The 23,507-nt window shown below is 57.8% G+C and overlaps 6 protein-coding genes across 6 annotated transcripts; all 6 read right to left on the reverse strand.

The window, feature by feature from the left end:
• Positions 1-1,567: 1,567 nt before the first annotated feature.
• On the reverse strand, positions 1,568-2,026 carry LINJ_36_2870 (putative D-tyrosyl-tRNA deacylase; the record flags this gene model as incomplete). Its single annotated transcript, XM_001469412.1, has 1 exon — positions 1,568-2,026. The coding sequence occupies one exon, from the start codon at positions 2,024-2,026 to the stop codon at positions 1,568-1,570; it is 459 nt and encodes a 152-aa protein (XP_001469449.1).
• Positions 2,027-2,557: 531 nt separating this feature from the next.
• LINJ_36_2880 (hypothetical protein, unknown function) lies at positions 2,558-5,617 on the reverse strand (the record flags this gene model as incomplete). The annotated part of the gene is made up of 1 exon (XM_001469413.1): positions 2,558-5,617. The coding sequence occupies one exon, from the start codon at positions 5,615-5,617 to the stop codon at positions 2,558-2,560; it is 3,060 nt and encodes a 1,019-aa protein (XP_001469450.1).
• Positions 5,618-7,652: 2,035 nt separating this feature from the next.
• Positions 7,653-8,129, reverse strand: LINJ_36_2890 (acetyltransferase-like protein; the record flags this gene model as incomplete). Its single annotated transcript, XM_001469414.1, has 1 exon — positions 7,653-8,129. The coding sequence occupies one exon, from the start codon at positions 8,127-8,129 to the stop codon at positions 7,653-7,655; it is 477 nt and encodes a 158-aa protein (XP_001469451.1).
• A 3,769-nt stretch (positions 8,130-11,898) lies between these two features.
• Positions 11,899-13,722, reverse strand: LINJ_36_2900 (conserved hypothetical protein; the record flags this gene model as incomplete). The annotated part of the gene is made up of 1 exon (XM_001469415.1): positions 11,899-13,722. One exon carries the CDS (start codon positions 13,720-13,722, stop codon positions 11,899-11,901), a length of 1,824 nt encoding a protein of 607 aa, XP_001469452.1.
• A 4,190-nt stretch (positions 13,723-17,912) lies between these two features.
• On the reverse strand, positions 17,913-20,153 carry LINJ_36_2910 (conserved hypothetical protein; the record flags this gene model as incomplete). The annotated part of the gene is made up of 1 exon (XM_001469416.1): positions 17,913-20,153. One exon carries the CDS (start codon positions 20,151-20,153, stop codon positions 17,913-17,915), a length of 2,241 nt encoding a protein of 746 aa, XP_001469453.1.
• Positions 20,154-21,734: 1,581 nt separating this feature from the next.
• LINJ_36_2920 (conserved hypothetical protein) lies at positions 21,735-23,336 on the reverse strand (the record flags this gene model as incomplete). Its single annotated transcript, XM_001469417.1, has 1 exon — positions 21,735-23,336. The coding sequence occupies one exon, from the start codon at positions 23,334-23,336 to the stop codon at positions 21,735-21,737; it is 1,602 nt and encodes a 533-aa protein (XP_001469454.1).
• Between the last annotated feature and the right edge of the window lie 171 nt (positions 23,337-23,507).

Genomic DNA, 23,507 nt, shown 5'->3' on the forward strand with positions numbered 1-23,507 from the left:
ACTCCGAAAAGGTGCCGCCGCGACATCCTCCGGTATACGGGGTCAAAAGGCTTTTTTTTACAGCGTTTTGGCCGGGGTTGTGTGCGGCGTGTGTTGGGGAACGGCCTTGTGACCTCGCCGCTGGCGGGGGCTTATGGGCGGGGCGGTGGTTTGTTTTCACCCATTGGGCGCGTTTCAAGGGTGGTGATATGTTGGCCGGGAAACTTTTTCATGACAGAAGCGGGGCGTGCTCCTTTTCGAGTGTCCGGTGCGTGTTTGCGGCGCGTCTCGCCAGGGTTGGGGCTGTTAGGGTTGGGGGCGGCTGTTTTGGCCGAAGCCCCAAAGCGCAGTGCCTGGCGTGGGTTTTTGAAGGGGTCTCGCTTGCCCGCGGTGCTTTTTTGCGTGGCCTTGGCGCCCGTTTACCCCAGAGTAAGGGCGGTGGTGAAAAGAGCTGGTGGGCGCTGGGCTTCGTGGGGTGCTGTTGGTGCGCGCCGGCGTGGGTTGGGTTTGGGGGGAGGCGGGCCCCCAACCCACTTACGGGCAAGCCCCCTTTCGGAAGCGTGTAATACAACGCCTATGGTTCGGGAAAGCTTTTTGGATACCTGAAGGGGGGGGCTCTCCAGGCTGGTGCGGTTGGTTCTCGCGTTGTTTCAGGGAAAGCTTCTCCCTTTCACTAAATGCTAATTCGCTTTTCTTGCGGTCCTTTTTTCCACTGGGTGATCGCTGGCTATAATCCTGCTCTTTTTTCAGTTACTAAGATTACTTTTGGGCTATCCTTGGGAAGGGCTCTGCGCAAAAGGCGGGCAAAGGTGACGCTGCTTACCTTTTTCTTTCCGTTGTTGCTGGTGGTTTGTTTTGCGCCGGTGTCCGGCCGCTTCCGTTACGGTGGCGCTTTTTGGGGGGCTCGGCGTGGCGTGCTGTGTTGGGCCTGCTGTGCGTTTCTTTGCCCGGGGTGTCCTGTGCGCTGCTTTTTGCGCAGGCTTCTTGGTGTGGGGCGGCTTCTTTCTTCGGGCTTTTGCCGTTTGCTCTGCCGATTCTGTTTCGTTGGCGGGCGGCCCCGCGGTGCTTTCTGGCCCTTTCCCTTTGCTGCGGCAGTGCGTGCTCTGTTTTGGTGCCGCGGGGGCGTTCTTTTGGCCCGCTGCGCGCCGGCGCCTTTCGGGTCGGCCGCCGCCATAAGCCCCCTCGTGGGCGCCGGGTAAAGGGGGCTCGTGGGGGGGCGCGGCCGGGGGTGGCGGTGTTGGTCGTTGGGGGCGGCGCCGTTTTGCGGGGCCGCGGGCCCCGGGTTCGGTGGGGCCGGGTGCCCGGGCCTTTGGGGCGCCAGGGGGCCCCGCCGAACAGCCTTTGCGGCGACAAGGGCAAGCGCCAAGGGAAAATGGGGGTGGGGGCGGTTTTGGGCGGACACGCCGGAAAAGGAATGGGCCCCGCTGGTAGAATAAAGGGGGTGGGGGGTGAGGCCTGGCGGGGTCGACAGGACACGGCTTCAAAGACGGTAAAATAATAAAAAAACAGAGCGACTCTGCGTCGCTGCCTTGCTGTTAAAGAGTGGGGCGGCCCGTGGGAATCATCGCAATCCCTGGCGCACTCGTATTCAACTCCTTTTCTTGCTATCCAGGATGAGCGTTACGGGGCCGTCGTTCGACAGGTGGATGTTCATGTAGTGCTGAAAGTTGCCGGTCGCAATCTTTTGTGGGGCATACTCGCACCGCAGTTTATCGCGAAGCGTGTTGAACACCTTGAGGGCGTCTTCAGGTGGCATGGCGTTATGGAAGTCCGGCTTGTTACCCTTCATGACGTGCATGAGCGTAAACTGTGAAATGAGCAGCACCTCTCCATCGATTTCCTTCACGTTGCGGCACCACATCTTGGACCCATCCTCGTTGCTCCACACCCGAACACCAAGAATCTTGCGGAGGATGTATTCGGTGTCATCAGCCGTGTCGTCACGCGCGATCCCCACAAGGACGGCCAGCCCTTTCTGGATGGAACCTACCACCTCACCCTCTGAGGTGACAGAGCCGCTCAGAACGCGCTGGATGACAGCCTTCATGGTGTGCAGAGCACTCGCAGTTGCATGCACACGGATAGCTAGACGGGAGTGAGTGAAGGTACGTAGCGGGTGTACGGATGTGTCACGCAGCGCCCTGTTCGGCGGCGGCGGTGAGCATCGTACGCAGTTTTGAAAGAGGGGCAATGATGGACGGAGAGGCGAGGAAAAAGAGGACCATAACAGGAAGGAGGCGCAGCTACGGACGTTTTTGTTTCCATGGCGGCTGCAGAACTCGGAACGGATGCGCGCCGATGAGCACAACACGCCCACCACGCACAGCCGCCGTCGAGAAAAAAGCGAATTCCATGTCGGACTGTCTCGTGACGAGCATTGGGGAGCAGGCGCCGCGGGCGGCGGCGCAGTTCATCAAGTTTAACACTTGCCAAAGGGAAAGTCGCAGAGGGCTCTCCAGATTCACTTCGCGGAGGAGAACCAAAGGCAGCTACAACAGTAACAGCGAACAACAAAAAAGAGGACGGCGGGGACTGATAGGTGCCAGCATAGCGGGGCACTACGAGCGAACACAAACGTTTACGCACTGCGCTGGCGTCTGCTCCTCTCCGCGACGGCACTCAGGAGCGAGTGGTGGCGCGTCCGACGAGCCGCCTTCGCTTCGGTGAGGGCAGCTTCTCCGGTCACCTGCGCACCAGTGGGGTGCACCGTGCCTGCCGCGCCGCTGCGCACGAGCGAGAAGATGTCCCGCTTTGCTTTCTCCACATGAGCACGGTGGGTGCTGACTTCACGCACGCCATAGTGGCGCAGCACTTCAGCCTTGGCGGAAAGGGCGTGGGGCGTGTCAAAGAGTGCCTCCCTTTCGACCCACAGGCACACCAGCGGTCGCGACTCCTTTGGGAGCGTGTGCTCCAAATGCCGCGCCGCTGCTGTAGCCTCTCGCAGCCCGTCCACACTCTGCAACTCCTTCTGCTTTCGAAGAGCAAGCGCTAAGGACGGAAGGAGAGGCCAGGAGGATGCTGCGCGAACTTGGTAGGCGCTAGGCGTCGCCCTGCTCACGAGGGCGTCGTGCAGGGCACGCACGAATGCGGAGGCGTGCCGCGGGGCGTCGTCCGCACCTGTGTACATGCGCTGCAGCTCTACAAGAGAGGCCGGAGTGAGCACCACCACCGTAAAGCGCAAGGGAAGGGCCGCTGTTGGACCAAAAAGCAACGGCTGCAACACACGCAGAAAAACCTCCACGGTCAACTCGTCATCAGCATCTTTCTTTGAAGTTGTGGCGCAGCGTTCGGCGAGTGCCCGTATGGAAGCAGCTCCCAACACCAGCACTGAGGTGGCTTGGCGTCCTGCGGAGAATCTCTGCAGCTGCGCTTCAAGGGTTTCCAAGGTGAGGGCACGAATTGGGAGTTGCAAGGACGCGCTCACAACACGATCTAGCGTCTGACTGGCCTGTGCCGGGTTGTCGTTGTTGCCGCACGCGTAGAGAAGCTCCACTACGCTCTTTAGCTCTGCCTGCGGCAGCTGAGCGTAGACAGAGCTGACGGCGTAGTTGACGACTGTGGAGGAGGCGGGGCTGGAAAATGCGTTCACCACCGCACGGCACCACGGCGTGTCGCGCTGCTTAGCGGAGAGCAGCAAAAGCCATAGAAGTGACCGCTGCTGATCTCCAGAAACCCTTAGCCACGCCGTGACGCGGTACGCAGCTGCGGTAGCTGGCGCGGCGGCAACGGTGTCTGCACCTAGACCGTTTTCTTTGACCTTCTGCATCCGCTGCAACAGCGGCCACAGCTCCCCGTCGCCACGTGCCCACTCACCCTCCGGCACGCTTGACCAAAGCAACAGGTGGAGAAGCACCAGGCTGCCACTCACCGCAACGTGTGCCGGCACCTCTGCCGATGTCGCAGCCACGCAGTAGTAGTGCAGCGACTGGGTCTCAGAAAAGTACGCGGCGAGGGGGGCAAGGAGAGACGGCGGGACGCTATAGCCTTTCTGCGTTGCGGCCGCCGCGAAGATGACGAGGGAGGCAGCGAGCGCGTAGGGCAGCGCGACCTCTTGTGCCCGAGGCCCTGAGAGGTTGGCGAAGAGCCTCAAAATCCGCTCCGCCGCGGTGGTGCTCGCGACCACTGGGACTAGCATACCAGCACTCCCGATCACAGCAAGCTCGGTGGAGAATATGCGCAGCATCAGCGAAGTGAAGTGGTTCAGCTCGTCACGCTGGGCTGCCGTGCGCTGACGCACCGGTGCGGCACGGCAGAGGTGGCCGTACACTCGCAGCGCCGCCCGCCGGACGTGCACATCGTCCGAGGCGGCGCAGCCGTCACCTGCGTCTGCCGCTACAGACAACCGTGCGTGCTGGTCGGCGAAGTAGCGCAGCAGCTCTGCGCCAATTGCAGCGATACCAGGCCAGGTGATGACACCACTCAATCCATCCCACAACGAGAGCGCCTCTTCCACCGTGTAGACGACGGAGTCGCTCATGCGCTGGGGATGGTACAGGAGAGCCTGCATGGCGCTCTTCAGCAGGCGCACCACGGCCAGCTCAAAACGCATGTCTGCGGCATCTTCTTCCACGAACGCAGGCCTCTTCGCCATGGCGCCGTCGTCCCTGCACCACCACCGCGCGCTGAACCAAGACGAGGTGCGAGGTAGAAGACCACTGTTTGTCCTTCGCCACGTGCCCTCATTGCCGCGGCCGCTGCGCCGTCGCTGTCGGTGCTCGGCCAACGTGGCGAATCCCAGCGCACCACGTGCGCGGTACAGGAGAAAGATGAGACGCGTCACAGTCTCTGCGTCCCCTTGCACGGCGGCAGCTTCAGCACAACGCACCGCGACCGTTTCATCAAACAACGCCTTTGGTGCTCCGCGTTGCATGTCACTGCGGTAGTAGGAGCCCGCGACCGCCTTGTCAGATGAGAGGGAGGTCCGCGAAAGGCGCGTGAGGGCGGCAGCCTCCAAAAGTTCCAGCGCGTGCGCTTTCATCCCCTTCGTTGTACTGCGTAGCATCGCAGCTGCAATCGCCGCGAGTACCACCGGAGAGCATGTGAGGAGCCACTCCCCGTCAGCGTCGCCGCAGTGGACCCGGCGGATAGGCGACCCTCCGTGCAAGCCGTAGCGCTCCGAGAGCGCTGTCGACAACAGCGGCACCTCCGACTCCGTTACCTCTCCCTCTCCCGCACATGTGTCTGTCAGCCGGAGGAGGCGCGTTAGCCACGCTAGTGCATCGCTGCCCCCCTGCATGCTGTCCATTACATGCTGGATAGCAGTGGCTTTGACGGTGAGCACCTCGTTCTGAGTAAGGTCCCATGGCCCGGGCTCGTGTGGGTGAGGAGGTTTGTTGAGCAGGTCCACCAGTACCTCAGCAATGCGCGCGGCTTCCGCAGACGCGCCGAGTGCTTCACGCAAGCGGGCAAGAAGCTGCAGAAAGTGTTGTGGGGTTGCGAGCGCAGGCGCTGGCGAGGTGTAGCGGTGGACACCGCTGCCCGAATTGCTTGGCCGGTACACGGCATAGCACTTTGGTGCCTCCACCGCTAGACAGAGGGCAGCGACTTCGCTAAGCGCTACGCGCGAGCTGCTGCCTGGCGAGGACGGGCTTTGAGCGAGCAGGTCTGTCCACGAGGCAGCGATGCCAGAGGCATCCATAGCCGAGGCACTGCGTGGACCACCAATAGACGGGTGCCCGCTGGTGGAGCTAAGGCGCCGACGCAATGCCGCCGCGGCCAAGGGAGGCGGGACGTCGGCACGACGTCCTGTGTGAGAGCAGCGACACTGGCGTTGACCGACACACAAGGGAGTTGAGAAGGATAACCCCCGGGCAAGCAGCGGTGCGATACGTCTCCGCGCACGCGCCAGGATGATGCTGCGCATTTAGGGAGGAGGATCACGAGCGTCACGCTACTGCAGGGCGGAAATGTGGAATCGAGCTCACCTATGCAGGCAGACTCACAGTACTGCAGCAAACAACCAGGGACCGCACAAAGTGGGTGTGGGAAGAAGAAAAGGACTGAGAGACAGACGTGAGGGCGGAGAGGCAGCCGTCAGCGTGGTGCCGCACCGGACAAGGAAAAAAGGAACAAGCAGCGAATGATGCAGTGTAGTGGTAGTGCCCCTCTCGGCCCATAATGACCAACCCCGCCTACTCACAGTTCTCCCCCGTATGCTCCACAACCGCAGATGCCAAGAAAGGCTGCGTGCATGTGTGTGCCACGAAAAAGCGGTCCGACATCAGTGGTGAGTTGAGAGAGGATATGACAAGATGGCCAGTAGCGTCGTGAGAGGATTCCAATTGCAAGCACGTACGTCTCAAGGGGGCTGGCACTCATGCTGTGGGCCTTACCGATTCTCACGCATGCGAGCATGACAAGATGCTCGCAGGCGCAGACAAGCAGATAAGCTACGCAACAAGACAGCTTCAAGGCACCTCGAGGAAAACAACGCAATCACCTGCAGAGGTGTGTGTGTGTGTGTGTGGGAGAGAGAGAAAGGGAAGCCACGTCGGCTGCCGGTCTCTCAAGGGCCCGACTCGCGCATGCTGGGCTAGGAAACACCACATCCACAACACACAGCGTGCACACGCCATATTTTACTGTTATTGTTCGGACTCCCTCGTAAGACTGCCTGCCTTTTCTCATTTAGCGCGCGTAAAAATATCGCTACAGCACGCGAGCACGCCGCAGGCTTCCCCAGCTGCGGGAGGTCGCTAGGAAAGGTGCAAGAAGGAACAGGGCAGGCCAACACGAAAAGGAGTGGGTGCATGACCGCTAGCAGCAGCAGCAGCGAAAATTGAGGAGGTCTGTGCTGATGCTGCATCATCGCTAACGCAGACGCTACAGAAAAAAAGATTTTTTTTTTTGTTTGCAGCGTGTCCACTCTCTGCCAATACAACATGAGTCGGGCTCCACTCTATCCCCTGTCTGTCACAGGCCCCATCGCCTGGCGCACTGCAGCGGGAGACACACACTCGCTAGTGCAATGCCGGCCCAGTCATCGGAGCACGGCCTCTGCCTCAGACTCTACCCACCCACCCCCGCCTCGCGGGCCGCCACCTGGCGCATCACACGGAGTGGCTCAGGCTCCCCACCACCAGTAGGCAGTGCGAGGGCCAGGTGGGGTACGTTAGAGTCACGCCGACACCTTGCTTAACATATGGATGACACAAATGTGTGCACTGTCGCCGCGCGCACCGACGCGGCGCCATCCAGGGCCTGGCCGCGGACATCCGCAGCGATAATTCGCTCGGACTTCCCTGCGCCGGTATGCACGTGACCCGGCCACCACGCTGAGGTGTCCCCCGTCATCAGGAAGAGGAACAAAGAAAGTGAAAAACAACAACAAAACGCATGCGCTCAAATGAACATTCTTGTACAACAGCGCAGGACAAGCTTCCAGTTGAAGAAGGACTTGTCGAGAGTTGCGGGAGCAAAAGGAAAAAACAAACATTGCTCGAAACATGTAGCGAGAGTACACATTCTCACAGCAAGTATGTCACCACGGCGACTGCATGCACTCAAACAGCCACACGCAAAGACTGCACCAGGCGAGGAGGGGAAAGAGAGGGAAAGCAGCTGCCACGGCCATGGGGTCGAGCAGAGTCGATTCAGCCCTCTCGAACAGCCCTCTTGAGCGGAGCATGTGGGATGCCTGTCTTGAGTGCGTCCCTCAGGCCATGTTTGCGCACCTAAAACTTGAGCATGCAGTTCACCCAGCCAGGGTCGATCTCCGCGTCGTACTTCTTGTAGAAGTCGATGGCCGGTGCGTTCCAGTCCAACGCCTGCCATACCATTCCATGGCAGCCCTCTTCCTTCGCCTGCTGCAAAACTCGCTCAAAGAGGACCTTGCCGGCCCCAATGCCGCGATGCGACTCCGTGACAACGAAGTCCTCGAGATAAAGCATACGCCCACGCCATGTGGAGTACCGGTAGTAGTAGAGCGCCATTCCAATCACGCGCGGCTTCACGTCGTTGGTTTCTTGTAGTTCCGCCACGAAGGCGCTCCAGAGAGGTCGCTCGCCGAAACCCTCCTCCTCCATCTCTGCCTTGGACACAACCACACACTCGGGCGCCCGCTCGTAGATAGCCAGCTCCATGATGAGGTCATACATGCGCTGAGTGTCCTCGCGCTCAGCGCGGCGAACGGTGACGACTGGAGCAGGCATGTATTAGCCGTTTTTATTTTTGCGTGTATGTGTGTGTCTGTGTACGATGATTAGTGCGTTTCGAAGCCTATGTGCAAACATTTGTGCATCGAAGGTGGCGAAGACGGCAAAGTGGTTCGTGAAAGGACACGTGTCGTGGGTGTGTATAAACGGGCGAAACACGGAAAGGAAAGAGAGTCGAGACCCGAAAGACAATTCCGTAGAGGTGTGATGAGCACCACATTGCCTCTCGACGGAAGCATACGCATGGGTAGACGTTTGCCGTTCGGAGAAGGGAAAGGTGCCTTTCAAAGTGGGCCGTGGATGCCCGTTTGAGGGACGTTTCGGCCCTCGAGCGGATTGCTAACGATTGGGGTAAACCTTGTGGCTCCACACAATCACTGCTTCTTTTTTTTCTCTCGACGGGTGTTAAACTCGTGATGTGGCCGGGTGCCCCATGTAACGATCGTGGTGCTGCGTGCGTGTACCCTCACGATAGCATACCGCCATCTCAGAGAGAGGCCTGTTCACGGAGTGAAACACGCACGCGTGCCCGTACGAGCACGCCACCGGTTTGCCACGCATATAGAACGATCAGACTGCCAGTCAGAACAAGTCAGAGAAAATACGAAGAGACGGCCAGAGGCAGATAATACTAGTAAAGAGAGAAGGGAACCGAGGGAGCATCCGCATGCGCACTAGCGAGCAGTACAAGCTTGTGCGTTTGTTCACATCGCAACGGGCGACGGCGAGGGTGGGGCGTGAAGGGAGGGGAAGCGGGTGCGAGCGCGAAGGAAAGACAAGGCTTGATTGCTGTTAGTGGGGATGGGCCATTATCGGAAGACAAGGAAAGGAAGAGCGAAAAACCGACAAAAAGAAAAGGGATGCGAGGCAGCGGGGAAAAAAGTGGGGAGACACACCCCGGCGCACACGCATACACACACATATATATGAGAAGCATAACAGAACGATTGCAGAAGAAACAAGACACACAAAAAACAACATACAGACACACACACACACACACACAGGCAGAGGAAGAAAGGAGGGAAACAAGGAGCTCTCTCGCTCTCGCTCTCTCCTTCTAGCTCACGCAGCTCTGGAGTGGTCCACTGTGTCCAGGCTAACGGGAAAAGAAACGAGTAGAGTAAGAGGAGAAAAAGGGTGCTCAGCAACGTCGTCCTTCACGCCCACCCACAGACAAACGAGCACTAGCGCACACCTGCGCAAGTGTAGCAGAGGCGTACAACTGTTTTCTTCTGCAAATTTCTTCATCCATCTACCTCCAGCGTCGCTTGCGAGCTTAGACGGACGCTCAATAGACATGCGGTCTACGAAGGCGACCGGTGTCTTGTCCGCTAAAGGAAGAGAGTTGACACAGCAGCAATATAAGCGCGATGATCAAGGATATTCAGGAAAGAGGGAGCACCCGGTCACAGACACACACACACACAGACGCGTGCGTACTCATTTTCCATACCCCGCTGCTGCAAGACTCGGATGCCATGGAAGGACGGAGAGAAATAGAGAACGAGGAAAAGAGCCTAACGAAAAGAGGAGGTGACCTCGGGAGACGAAGGATGCGCTATCAAAAGCGCACAAAAACAGCTGCGCTACTACCAACAAAGAGAAGTGAGTCCGAAGACAAAGATACGCGTTAGTATGGCGTTGGCTGTTTATTTCTGTAAACAACACAGGGTGGAGAAAACAAACAACCAAAAAACAACAAAAACAGCAGCGGCTTCCGTACACACACAAATGCGGTCATCCCATATTGATCCTTTTACCGCCCTCCGTCCTGTAGCACGTGCCCACGATTCACTTCTAACCATTTGACAAAGAAGGCGAAGAGGTAGGACACGCAACGAGGGGGGGGGAGGGGCTACCAATCAGAAAGCCCAGTGCTAGAGGCAGTACAGCAATCCAGAAAAAAAGGGCGAGGGGAGGGAATGAAGCACACACAGACACGCTTACGAGGCAGGAGAGGGTGGGGTTTGGTGGACAGACTATCAGGACGGAGAAGCGAAAGAATGGAAGGGAGGTAGACACACGACACAGCCACAGACAGAATCTGCACACACACACACACACACACACACACATAAAAACGCCGACCAACAACAGCGAGCGGAGTCCGTGAGTCCAACAGAGAAAAATAAAAAATAAAATAAAAGCACACACAAGTCGCCACGGAGAAGCCAAACAATACGTAAAGGATCTTTTCGTGCTTTGTGAAGGTTTGAGTGCTTCAAAAGGCATTCGAGAATTCTGTTTGCCCCCTTCCGTCTCGCTTTTCGACCTCCTCAGGGCTGGTGAGGGGACCAATAAGCGGAGGTCGAACCTGAAGGTGAGAGCGGGTGGAGTCGGCAGGTGAAGTAGGGAGGAGGAAAGAGATGTCACATGTGGTATGCGTTGAAGGCATTTCAATGTATGAAAACGCGCACGCACACACCAGCTTACATCACGCGCACGAGAATGCCACAATAGAAGAAACACGAAAAAAACAAAACAGAAATACGGGCGTGTACAACAGAGGAAGTAAGACAACAAACAAACACGAGAGACAGAAAGATGAAAAATATGAGCGAGGCGAACAAACAACACAAAGAAGAAAGGGAAGAGGCGATGAAGCAGCGCGGCATTTTTTCTGTTGTTGCTGCGTCTTTGTGCTCTTTCGTAAACGTATGCCACGACAACAACGCAGCCCACAGATGCCTCCATTCCTTTTTGGAGAAGGTGTGGCGTCGTGGACACAGTGTAGGCAACTTCACCGCGTGAACAGCGGCACCTCTTCTTTTGCTGCCTTTTTGGTCCTTCTACGCGTCCTTCGTCTACATACAGACACAGAGACAGACTCGCCTACCGCTGAAACGCCATGGGTTATGTTTCTCCCTTCGGCCCGTGTGAATAAGGGTGCTCCTGCCCCCTCTTCGAACGACTTTGTGCCTTTTTAAAAAGGAAAATGAGCTTCTCGTGCTATCCACATCCCTCCTCACTCTCCTTTCATTGCTGGCAGCCGTGTGGTGCTCATCCCCATCATCTATCGAGTTTTCTCTTCGGGAGTGAGATGGGGAGGTACACAGGAGCGGACGGAGCCCACCTTCACTATCAAGCGAAGAAGCGAAAAAGAAAGACGGACTGGAGTGGAGAGCGATGACGCCGCCGGCAAAGACGGAAGGAGCGTTGGGTGGGGATGAGAGATGAAGGTTGTGTGTGTATGAAGGATGGCGACTGGGACGACATCAAACAAAAACAAAATGCAGCATCCGTGGCGATGCATCAATACACACAGCAACTCGTTGGCCTCTCTCTGTCCTTCTACCGCTCTTTCTTGCGACTTGTGTACGCACTGCCAAGGAAGTTGTTGCGCTATTCCACATGCAGCTTGCTTTGTGCCCCCCTCGCTCTCCTGGTCTTTTTGCCAAGCCTACGTCATTGCTTCTCCCACCAAGCGAACAAGAGAGCTGCTGGAGAATCGAAAAGCAAAACCGGGCGTGGCTAGATCACTTGCGAAACAACCCGTTTCATGCACGCAATCGAGAAATGTACGCAAAGAACTTGCCCATGCCGGAAAATGGCCGAGCAGGCGCGCGCGCATACGTGAGGGGGGGAGTGGAGGGAGACATTGCAGACTTCTGTGAGCTTGTAACGCAACAGCAGCAGTCGCATGGACGCAGGATAGCACACCGAAACCACCGCATTATGTGAAACACACACACACACATACATACAAACCACAGAGTGCGGCCATGTCTACGCAAGCCTCTCGCGCGTGTATCCTAGAGCGCGTCTACGAAGCTGCTTTCAAAGCCTTGCGGCACTGCTTCACGAAGCGAGCATAGCGAAGGTGTACCATGGTCGCCAGCACCACCGCAAAGGCTGCCGTGCACGTGACGACGATGATGGGTGTCTGAACGCACGCATGGGACGTGCAGCCCTGCTCCACCGTGTGGCCCATCTTTTCGCGCTCCTTGTCCACGGTGAGGCCGAAGAGGAAGCGATTGAAGCAGATGACGCCAATGACGTTGGTGAAGAAGCTCATGTTGTACAGGATGCCGTGGTGATCAGCGAAGATGCAGGGGAAGATGAGCGCGCGCACGCCGTTGAAGACGCCCTCTTCGAAGTAGACGAGGATGTACGGAAGGAGGAGAGCGTCACCAGGAAGAACAAGGATCAGAATGCCGGCGATTGTGGCAATGATCGGGGCGACAGGCAGGGCGATCGTCACAAGCACCTTGCGGTTCTTCGGGTCCTGGTGCTGCACGTACGCCTCGAACAGACCCATCGAGATGCGACCCACGGCGCTGCCCACACCGAGGAGGGCCGTGTAGAGAGAGCCCAGCTCCGCGGTACGCGGGCGACCTGTGCGAGCGACGTAGATGGTGCTGCCGTTGTACGTAACGATCGTACCGAGGACACCCTGGCAGACAAACGCAATGAGGATGAGCCAAATGTCAGGGCGCATGAGCGTCTCCCAGATCGTGCCACCATAGCGAGGGTCCTGCGGACCATCCTCGATGACGGCCTCGACGCCAACAAGAGACTGCTTGCGCGCCGCATCATCGTCGCTGACGGGAGAAGTGCTGAGGGGCTTGTTGCTGGTCTCCAGCGGCTCCACGGAAGTCAGGACATTCGGCTTGCTGCCCTCGGTGTCGTCGAAGGTGCTGCTCTGCTGCTCCGCCGGCTCGCTCACACCGCCCAGCCAGGGAATCGGCAGCGCCATCACCCAGAAGGACATGCACAGCACCACCGTGATGCCACCCACTACCGCCTTGCCACCGCGTGACACCTTCGTGTACGCCAGTATCGGGGCCGTGATGGCAAAGAAAATGACGAGGCAGGCCACGATGACGTAGCCGTACGCAATGCGGCGCAACGGAACGAACTTCTTCGCGTAGATGCCCTTCAGCGACGTCAGGGCGGCAATCTGCTCCTCTGTCTTGTTGCGGGCGCGCCACCAGTTCACAAAATACGGAGGCAGTGCAATGAGAAGCATCGCCATCAGCGCGACAACCACCGTGAGGACCATGATGAGGTAGATGAAGCCGCTGATGTTGTTCGAGAAGAAGCCGCGATTGATGGAGGAGATGACGGAGCTGCCCAGACCCGTCATCACCTTGGCCAGCCCGATGACAGGACCACGGTTTCGTGGGAACAGCTCCACCAGCGTGACAATCGACGCGGCGTCGAAGAGACCACTGCACGTGTTCATGAAGGCGTAGAAGATGGAGATGGTCACGGTGTTGCCCTTGATTTTTCCGTCGAAGACGAGCCCGAGGCCAAGGCAGCCGATGAACCCCATCATACCGGCAATCACAAGCAGTGGCAGGGGGCCGATATGATCGTACAGCACACCATACGGAATGACAAAGTAGCAGAACACGACACCGACCGTGCTGATCGTGGAGAGATCACCATCGGAGAGATGGAAGCGGCTTTGGAACTCCTCACTGAAGAGGTCGAAGGCGAACACAAGCGAGACGCAGATGCTGCAGAACAGCACGCACACCAGCGCGCGGAAGCGCTTAACCTCATCAATCACGTGCAACCCGCACGCCTCCCGGTGGGAGACGTACTTGGTTTGACTGAAGGTGTGCTTGAAACTGTCGAACATCTTCGCAGGAGGTACCATTGCATGTACGGTCCAGTGCAGCGGAAGGATGTTCGCCAGCCAAGTAAGTCGCAGAGAGAAGGAAGGTGTGAGAGCGGGATATGCTTGTGCGTGTGTGTGTTCTTTCGGTTTGGACTGGAAACCTAGCAACGGCAATGTATCCTATCACTGACTACAAACACCGGAAGACTGGAAACACCCCAAAGGAGTGTATATACGTATATGTATAACCGACTGTGTCGGATAAAACGAAAGCAACACGATACGTCGGTGATACGATCGAAAGAAAGGGGTGGAGACAAGAGAGCCAAATAAACAACAACAAAAAAGGAGGGCGCAGACGTATCCACAAGAACCACCACCACAAAACCAAAACAAGAGTAAAGGAAACGAATAGCGTCTTTGTGTGTGTGTGTGTGTGAAGTGACACAAGAAAGATACTGCTGCTCTGCGTTGTGGGTCTTTGTGGCAACGCCGTACACGGGCAAGGTGGTAATGGTTGTCACACAGGCGCGTGTGTGCGTGTTCGAGATGGTAATGATGGCGAGGGAGGGGAGAGACCGTGTGCACGTGTATGCGTGTGTGTGGAAGTTAGCGTAGGGAGAGAAAAAAAAGGCAACATATGCGCCCGCAAGCGAAGCAAGGCGCACATCACCAGAGGGATGAGTTAGACGGGTGGGAGGGGCGAGGGGAAGCGAGTGGCGAACACAGGATACGTGCGAGACACATATGCCTGGCTCTCTCTTCGACGCCACCCTCGTAAATGTACCATCCTTTGCATATGCATCTACACATATTCTTGCTCGACTTACCGTAGCGTCCAGTAAAGCAGTGTCAACAAAGATCATGAAGAGACAAACAACATCGAAAACACTGCGGGCATACACACAGACGCTGGATTTCAACCAAGTGCACAATCGAATCGTTGCACGACCGCAACGCGGTACGGTTTCTGATTCTGTTGAGACCGTTCTTCGAACACCGACGCGGAACGCTGACGAGATCACGGCTGACGCCAATGGTTGTCCTGCGCCACCACGTCGTTCCAACCGGGCGATGTGTCACCGGCACAGCGCAGCATCACGACCCGCCCAGGGAACAAGGAAACGCGAACAACCTCAGCCGCATTCGGATCGACTGCGCTGCTGACAGCAGCTTGCTTGGCACTGAGTGTGACGCGCTGCCCCGTAATTGTAGAGCTTGAAGCGCTCTCTGGCTGCGGCGCGGCCCCAGGTGTGAGGGAGGAGGAGAAGGATGCTTGCATTGATGAAAAAGGGGAGGTGGACGATGCGTGAGGTGTGCCAATGCACGAGGTGAAAAGAAGACACGGGGAAGTGGTTCGTTTTCGTTTTTTTCCTGCATATCTCCAGTGCTTCACACCCTCCTTAGTAGCAGCACGATGGTGGCTTACTACTTCAGAGGGCTATGCTGGGTGGGGGCGGGGGCAGCCACGATGCGCACTGCAGCACAAACTCCTCCTCGCGTACAAAATGCACACAAAGACACATTCCAAAAAAAAGTGATGAAATGAGACAGAGGCGATGGGCAGGGAGAGGAAAAAGTACACGGGAGAGCGGCGGTAAGAGCACGAGATGAGGGCTCCTTTTTATCGTCTGCTTCTTTTGCAGCGTGTCCACTCTCTGCCAATACAACATGAGTCGGGCTCCACTCTATCCCCTGTCTGTCACAGGCCCCATCGCCTGGCGCACTGCAGCGGGAGACACACACTCGCTAGTGCAATGCCGGCCCAGTCATCGGAGCACGGCCTCTGCCTCAGACTCTACCCACCCACCCCCGCCTCGCGGGCCGCCACCTGGCGCATCACACGGAGTGGCTCAGGCTCCCCACCACCAGTAGGCAGTGCGAGGGCCAGGTGGGGTACGTTAGAGTCACGCCGACACCTTGCTTAACATATGGATGACACAAATGTGTGCACTGTCGCCGCGCGCACCGACGCGGCGCCATCCAGGGCCTGGCCGCGGACATCCGCAGCGATAATTCGCTCGGACTTCCCTGCGCCGGTATGCATGTGACCCGGTCACCACGCTGAGGTGTCCCCCGTCATTAGGGATCAGATGAAGATGAGAAAGAAAAACAAAACGAATACACCATGCTACATACATGTGAAAGGTATGTAAACAAACCACGTGTCCATGACTCTCCTCCCATCGAAAAGGAGAGACAGAGCGCCGCGGGGGCTTGAGGTCTTTCACGAATGGTAGAGGCAAAGATACATTTTTCGCCCACCGCTTGTGCTGGTGCTGGTAGTGCACCACCTCGAAGTCTGTTTAGTTGCTTATGTTGCTGGCCAACTGTCAGCCCAAACGGAGAGGCCGCAATTCTGTGCATTACATATACGTAGACACATACACATACACTCCACACATGCGCACCACGAGAAAGAGAAAGGTTCGACAGATGGCGCGTAAAACACACGCTCAAATGTCCTCTTCACCGTCGTCGTAAGTGTCCCACTCAGCTTCCATACTGCAGAATGTACAACCAGCCGCGTCCGCCAAGCGGCAGCACGTACAACCCTTCGCGCCGTTGCAGTTAATCTCACCTGCGTTGCTGAAGCAGGTGCCGCTCTCCATTGTAGCGTGACACAGGTAGGGGTATCCGCGTTCCTGGCAGTAGGAGCAGCTGAGCTTTAGCTCCTCCGCGGCGACGGCGGGAGAAGAGGCGATGCACGCGAGGCAGAGCATAAGCAAAAGGAGGAGGGGGAGCAATGCCACTGCCCCGCCCACATTCCCGCGGCGCGACGGAATAGACACCACCGGTGCCATAGAGAAATAACGACGGTAATGAACAGTGCTTCTCACGCGCGAAACAGCAAGAAAGGTGCCAATGCAAATAGTGATGTTAGTGTTCCGGAGTTGTGGCTGATATGGCCCGAATTCTCCCACGAACGAAAACGCTCAGCGCGCACTTGTGATTTCCTCCGTCGGGCACCTCAAATTCGCCAGCCAGCAGCCATGTAGGTGTCTGTGTGTATGGGAATCAAGGGTGTGTCAGCGTTTGAGTTCAGAGGAGATCCACCACCAGTCCACATACGCAAAAGGCAAAAAAAGGGGCATGAGAGAAGTCGACAGAGAGAATAGAGGCAAAACTTGACATCATCGAACGGGATCAGGCAACGACTCATCATCTTTGCCTCGGTTTGCAGCACCGTAACGTGCTGATAATGAGCGGGCGCCACGCTGGGATTGCTCCACAACGCTCCAATTACCTCCCACATCGGTGCACATCCTTGAGAGAAGACGAAATCGCGCGCCTGAAATTCACATCTCGTTTCTTTTTTTTTTTATGCGCTGTGACAGCGAATGCCGTCACTGAAGCGCATACACACACAGACGCACACACAGACACACGCAAAAAAAAAGTCCTCACTCCCCTTCAACGCGTCTCCCTTCTTTGCATACCACTTGCGGTTCCTCCGCTGGCGTAATTTACAATGTCGTTCGCGCGTGAATTGGTCCCGCGATCCCAAGTGGAACTGACGCAGAAAGGAGCCAAAAGCAAAGACAACATGCCTTCATTTAGAAAGACACACACGCACACACAAAGAAAATGACTATGTACTGAACAATCGATGGGTTTCGGCCGCCATTACCACCATTATATTTGCACATTTAGGGAGGAGGAGGGCGTGGTGGTGGGGCAGGCGAAGCACAGCGAGTTCGGCAGTGCTGAAAACAACACCGGACACACCCACCCACACGCAGGCAGAGATGGGAGAGGAGCCGGCGATACGGCACCTTCCCCCAGCCTCGGCCCTTGCTTGCCATGGCCAACACCCCCTCCCCCATAACCTCAACGCACACGCTCCGGTGTTTTCCTCCCCTTTCCCCCTCATGTGGGCACACCTTTCCTAGTGTACATATACGAGAGGGGCGCTCACGTGTGTATGGACGCGCTGAGATTCATAAAGGGAAAAGAAGTAATGATATCCACAACACCCAAGCCACAGTTGTGTGGCACCGCAACATACAGTCCACGGCAGAGAGTGAGAGAGCTGCGAACGCGACCCCACGGGAGGTGTGCTCGAAAAAAAGATGACGGCGTCCACGGGGCTAGATGCGGCAGAAACGCTCTTGAAGCCTTCGCAGCTGACAGGAGTGGTGTGCCTTCATCTGCTCTCTCTTTCCCTCGAAACCGAGTCATCACCATCACTCACATGCACCAGCACGACTTCACGGCACAATCACCAAAGATCCGTCCGCTTGGTACGCTTGGCGCTCCAACTGCGAAGCAGCCACCTGTACCGCTTCTGCTAGACCACCCTCTGCTGATAACAGCGCCTGGAGTGCTTTGGCGCACTTATCATTAAACCGCCGCACGGCTTCCCGCTGGAGCACAACAAGCTCGTGCTGCACCGTCGGGTCATCGCTGTGGCCCAGCGCCGCCGCAGCACCGCCAATCTCCGCCTCTACATCATCGCCGTAGAGCAGCTCTGCAAAGGCTTCTTCGTCGTGGTCGAAAACGGCCGCGCGCAGAATGTCAAGGTGCTGGTCGCTAAGGCTGTCGGCGAGGTCGACGTTGTACTGGCATAGACTGGCGGTGCTGTCGAACGTGTTGCCGTCCAAGAAGGACATGAAGGATAAGATCGGGTAATCAATTCCCTCCTCGCGAGAGCTGCTGACGGAGTCCATCAGTGCCCTGAACAGGTCTGGGTCCGGGGCTGGGGCGCGAGGAGCAGCGGCTGGAGCCGTCGGCCGACGAAGATGCCACTGGCTGCTGCGGTGCCGCTTCTCACGGGTTGGGGGCGATACCTGCTCGGATGCACGATGAGACCGCTCCGAGGACGCCGTCGGCGGAATCGCCTCACCCGCGTCCTGGCGGCTTGTCACCTGCACAGCTGCGTGGGTCTCCCCGCGCGTGTGCCGGCGCGAGCCGGTGGACGAGGTGCGATGCCGACATGCGCTGCCAGCGGGTGAGGTGGAGCCGAGGTACTCCTTACGCGCACTGTGCCGAGTTGCACGCGAGCGTGCGACATCTTCTACTTGCTGAAGCTCCCGCTCACGGACTTTCTTCACCTCGTCCTTCATGCTCTGTAACCAGTGGCGGGTGGAGTCGATGCGCTGCATGATCTGCTGTCCTCGTGGGCTGGGAATCACCACCGGCGGGCCGTTGTCGTAGGGCCGGCGAGGGGAGTGAGCTGTGTTGGAGCAGGAGTGCGACCATCCGTTAGCCGGCACCTGGCACGCTGAGTGCACGCTGATCACCTCAATGTGGGAGCCAGAGCGAGGGCGGCCAGTCGTGTGGCTGTCGGCTGCGGAGCGGATATACGTGGACCCGGTTAGGGGCGGCGGCGCCGTGTACGGGTCCTCTGCTAGTGGGCGGAAGAGGGACGTGTGACGAGGGTGACGGCTTCCCTCATCCACGGAGTTAGGAGTCGAGGTGCGATGATGGCGATGGCGCCGCTTGGAATGGTGCCTAGACTCCGGCCGAGAGCTACGACTGCGGTGTACACTGGTATGCCGACGCGGGCTGCGAGCTTCCTTCTCTGCGCTTCCGCCCGCTTTCGCTCGACTGTGCCGGCGAGAGCGGTGCGGTGTCGCCTCACGCTTGGCAGCCACCTCGGCTTGACGGGAACTGCGGTACCGCAGCGCATCGTGCCGGTGTGCTGCCTCCGTTGCTGGTGCAGGCGCTGTCGAACTTGTCGTGTGTGAGTGGCGGTGGCACCGGACACTGCCTTGGGAGCTACGCGCATGCGGCTCGGTGGATGCATGCCGTGACTTACGTGAGGAGGATGGGGCGCGGCGCTCGGGGTGAATAGGCGACTCTTTTGATGTGTGAGAGCGGTGCGGGCTTGCGGAAGAGCGACGGTGACGTTGGCGAGGACTGCGCGCCACGCTGTCATAGCCAACGTGCGACGGCTCGTGTTGGCGTCGGCTACGACGAGGTGTGCCGTCAGTGGAGGTGCGAGCAGAGCGACGCGGAGACGCTCGTTTACCATCCCCAACAGCTACGGGGGCAGTCCTCAAAGCAGGATACACCGATGCGGCATGACGAGAGGACGAGCGACGTCTGTGCGGCGTCGAGCGGCGACGGGGACTCGTTAACGCTACAGCTCGTCGGTGGCAGACCCTTTCTCCGCCGTTGCCCCCGTTGTAGTGACATGTTGGCGAGCTGCGGCGGCGCGGTGGCTGTGTGCTCTGCCGACGCAGAGGCGGCACTCCGTCCTCTGGCGCGTGGTCATCCTTGAGGTACTGATGCAGCTCTCGCGAGACGTGACTAAGTCCTTTGCGCTGCTTCGACGCGCTGCTGGGTCGGTGCGGTTTCTGCTGCGGGGACGAATGGTGCCAATGAAGCGTTGAGTGTGACGTGCGCTCATCTCTCGGCTGCATGTAGTCCTCGTCTTCATAGTAGCGCCGGCGCGAGGACGACTGAGGCCGGTCGCGATGTTGGGAGCTTGCACGACGTGCGGACATGGTATGCGAGTTACTTGCGTCTGTGCGTGTGATGGCTCCGTGAGACTAATCTCCACAACACGCGGATGATGCCGCGAAGGAAACACACACACTCCTCAGAGAAAAAAACGAAAAAACAAAGAAAACGCGGCCCACTGCAGTCCTCCCGTAACACAGTCAGACTCGCCACTCCACAACTCACCAGAAGAACAACGAAAACCAGAGAAAGGCCGGTGAGACGGGCTTCGAAGGAAATGACGCTCGTAGAGCAGAGGATATGCAAGAGAGGGGGGGGAGGGAGCGTCGCGAACCAGGACGACGCCAACACATCACAGAGCAGGGAGAGAGAGTTACAGAGACAGAGAACAATGAAGATGACGCAAGAAGAATACGGGAGCGAATGTAGAGGAAGAGGAGAGGGGTACGACAGCGAAAACAAGAGAGAGATCCGTCACCATGAATGCTACAGGCAGGCTAACACAATGAGGCGCAAATGAAGTGAAAGAGGGGAGAAGAAATACACAGAGAAAAGGAGACCAGCCAAGAAACAGAAACCAGCCAACAAAATCAAACACCTTTAGAATGTGTGTGTGCGTGCGGCAATTGAAAGAGGACGAGACGATGTCGGGAATCGGGCGTGGGTGGCGGTGTAAGATGGTGGAGATCGAAGCCGCAGCTGGATGCGGCCGTATATAGCCTTCCGTTATGTATGTCGTACGTTTTAGCCCCCCCTCCTCTCTACTTCTTTGCAGCGATAGCCGAGAGACGATGTGTGCTTGTACGTATGTATGCGTGTCTGCGGGCACGATGCAGAGAAACGCGATTTGATCTGCTCTACAAGAACGAAAGGAAGACACATACAGTCACTCACAGGCAATATGGCCAGAGCGATAGGGCAACGGGAGAGGAACAGCCCGTGGGTAGGGCGGGGGTGGTGGGCGCACCAATGCCAATGTGTGCACTCCGGTGAGTATGTGCGTGCAAGGGATACAAATGCCCACCCCTCCTTTTGTCTTCACCCAAGGATTGAGCTGGTCAACTGTCGCGTTCTCTCGCTGTCCCTTTCGTAGGTAATCCACTCGTGTGCTGTCGCCGTCGTGCCAGACCTGAACAAGCACGACAAGAGCAACCAGCAACAACAACTGCAGAGCAAAGAGAGATGGCGGGCGAGGAGGATAGTGGAGTAGAGAGGGGGTTGAGGAGTGAAGGTGTGTGTGTGTGTGTGGGAGGCAAGGACACAAGCAGAGAGAGAGAGTGAGTGAGTGATTGAGGAAGAGAAATATTTTTAGTCACGTGATGACGGGGAGGGGGCACGCAGAGTGCCAAGGCCAAGCGAGGGCACCTCCGTGAGGGTTTCTATATGTGACCAGTGATGGGCGCACGGTTTCGGCTCCTCTCTGTCCTTCTTTCGGCGCGTGTGGAGGAGTCCAAAAGGAAAAGAGATCCCGTGGCGCAGCGGCTGCAAATACCGTGACTAAAATCACACTGGGGATGTTTCCGGTTCGTGGGATGGCAGAAGCTGAATACAAAACAAAATGCAGCAGTAGACCGTAGCAGAACGCGATTGCACGCAAACAAACGCGGACATTCAAAAAAGGGGACTCAGAATCCTTCACTCAACTCCGCATCGCACCGCTGCACGTGCTGCTCCATGAATGTCAGTGGGCCGATGGGTCCGCAGGCGAATTGAAGCTCGCACTTGATCCGGGCTCGCTGCATCCATTCCGCCTCCTTCAGTACGCGCTGAAGGGTGTGGCGTACGATGGCCGTGTCGCACCCTCTGAGCGACGTAGCGCTGTCTGACGCCTCTGGTGCTGATGCCAACGCGCCCTGCACGATTGAAACGACCCGCTTTAGTACCTGCACATCATGCATTGTAAGGGGAATGCCTTGTGAGGAGGCGAGGCCACCGAGGAAGCCGGCGCTGAGAGGCGCCTCGCTTTGAAAATTGCAACTCCACACGAGGGAAGGGCACACACCGAGGAAGCGGAGCGGAAGCAGCTCCTTTACCTTCGCTGTCTCTGCAGATGCAGGCGTGGCACCAGAGAGGGGAGAAAAGGAAGACAAGGTAGGCTTGGGCTGCGAGGACGCAATAGGCGACGGGTATCCTTTCGAGCCAAGCAGCCCCATGACTGTCAGGGCGATACCCAGGCCATCCGGGTCCCCGTCAACCATGATGTAGAGCTGCAGGGCAGGCCGCAGGGCATGAACACGACGCAGCCACTCCCGAGCGGCGACGCACGGATATCCTTTTGTGCACAGAAGGATGCACGAGTACGTGTGCGGAGTGCCGCTCTTCGTCATGGACTGCAGTACAGCATGATGAACACTCTCCTTCTCAATCAGGACGAGCTTATACGGCCGGCTCGATGATATGCCGTCACGTGCTGCTTGCCAGACACCAGCCTCTCGACACCCCACCATACGGGTCGCGAGGGAGTACGTCAGCGTGATGCCCGCAGAGCCGCGCGCGGACACGTCAATCAGTTCCACTGGATCACAGAGCTCCAGCGTGATTGCGCCGGCCAAGAGACTCTTGCCAGCGGCTGTAATGCCTAGTGACTCGCGCGTGTAGAGCGGCGTCAAGGACGCCGCGCCCTGGGCTCCCTTCCACGGCCGTGACAGAAGGCAGCGAGGACTTCGAAAGAGCGAGGTCAGCACAGGTCCTTCTCCACATTGTTGATGAGGAGGCACACGCGCCACAACTTCGAGCCAGCCACATAGCCGCTTGATACTTTCGTGGGTCGCGCGCTGCCCTCGCGGCGCAAAGAGTGGCGGGTTGCGGTAGTACAAGTCACGCTCCGTGCAGACGTCGAGACGTGATGTGCCGTCGCCTGTCTGGAGGAGCGAGTAAGGTGTCTCTTGCTCGCGCCGCGGGGCTGTGCTGCATCGAACTATCTGCAGCACATAGAAGGTCTGGGCGATGGCTTGGAGGTGAGAGGCGCGGTAGCCGTTGCGGGTCGGACTCGCTCCCTCTGCGCAGAAGTCGCGGAGAAAGAGAAGAAGAAGGGCTTCGATGTGGCTCTGCAGCTGTTGGTGATACGGTGCGCGGTGGCAGTCGTGGGAGGTGGCCGTGGTGGACATATCCGTGTGTCTACACAGATACAGACAAGCGTCAGAGAGCAAATGGCGAGAGGACACAGAGGGGAGGGAAGGGGGTGACAAGAGAGGCGTGTCACAGATGCGACAAACCGACACAGGCATCGGGGTGGGAGCGGGGAGACGGAGCAGATTAGGTCGTGGTGCACTGCATCTCTTGCGTCTCTCTCTCTCATCAACGCAAAACTTGGAGGAGAGACCATTCCACAAAAAGCGGCGAAGGGGGAAGGATTGAACAGCGCTGCTGTCTATGTGCCAACGGCGTTCGCAGTTTCG

This window comes from Leishmania infantum, chromosome 36 (genome assembly GCF_000002875.2).
Source record: "Leishmania infantum JPCM5 genome chromosome 36".
NCBI lineage: Eukaryota > Euglenozoa > Kinetoplastea > Trypanosomatida > Trypanosomatidae > Leishmania > Leishmania infantum.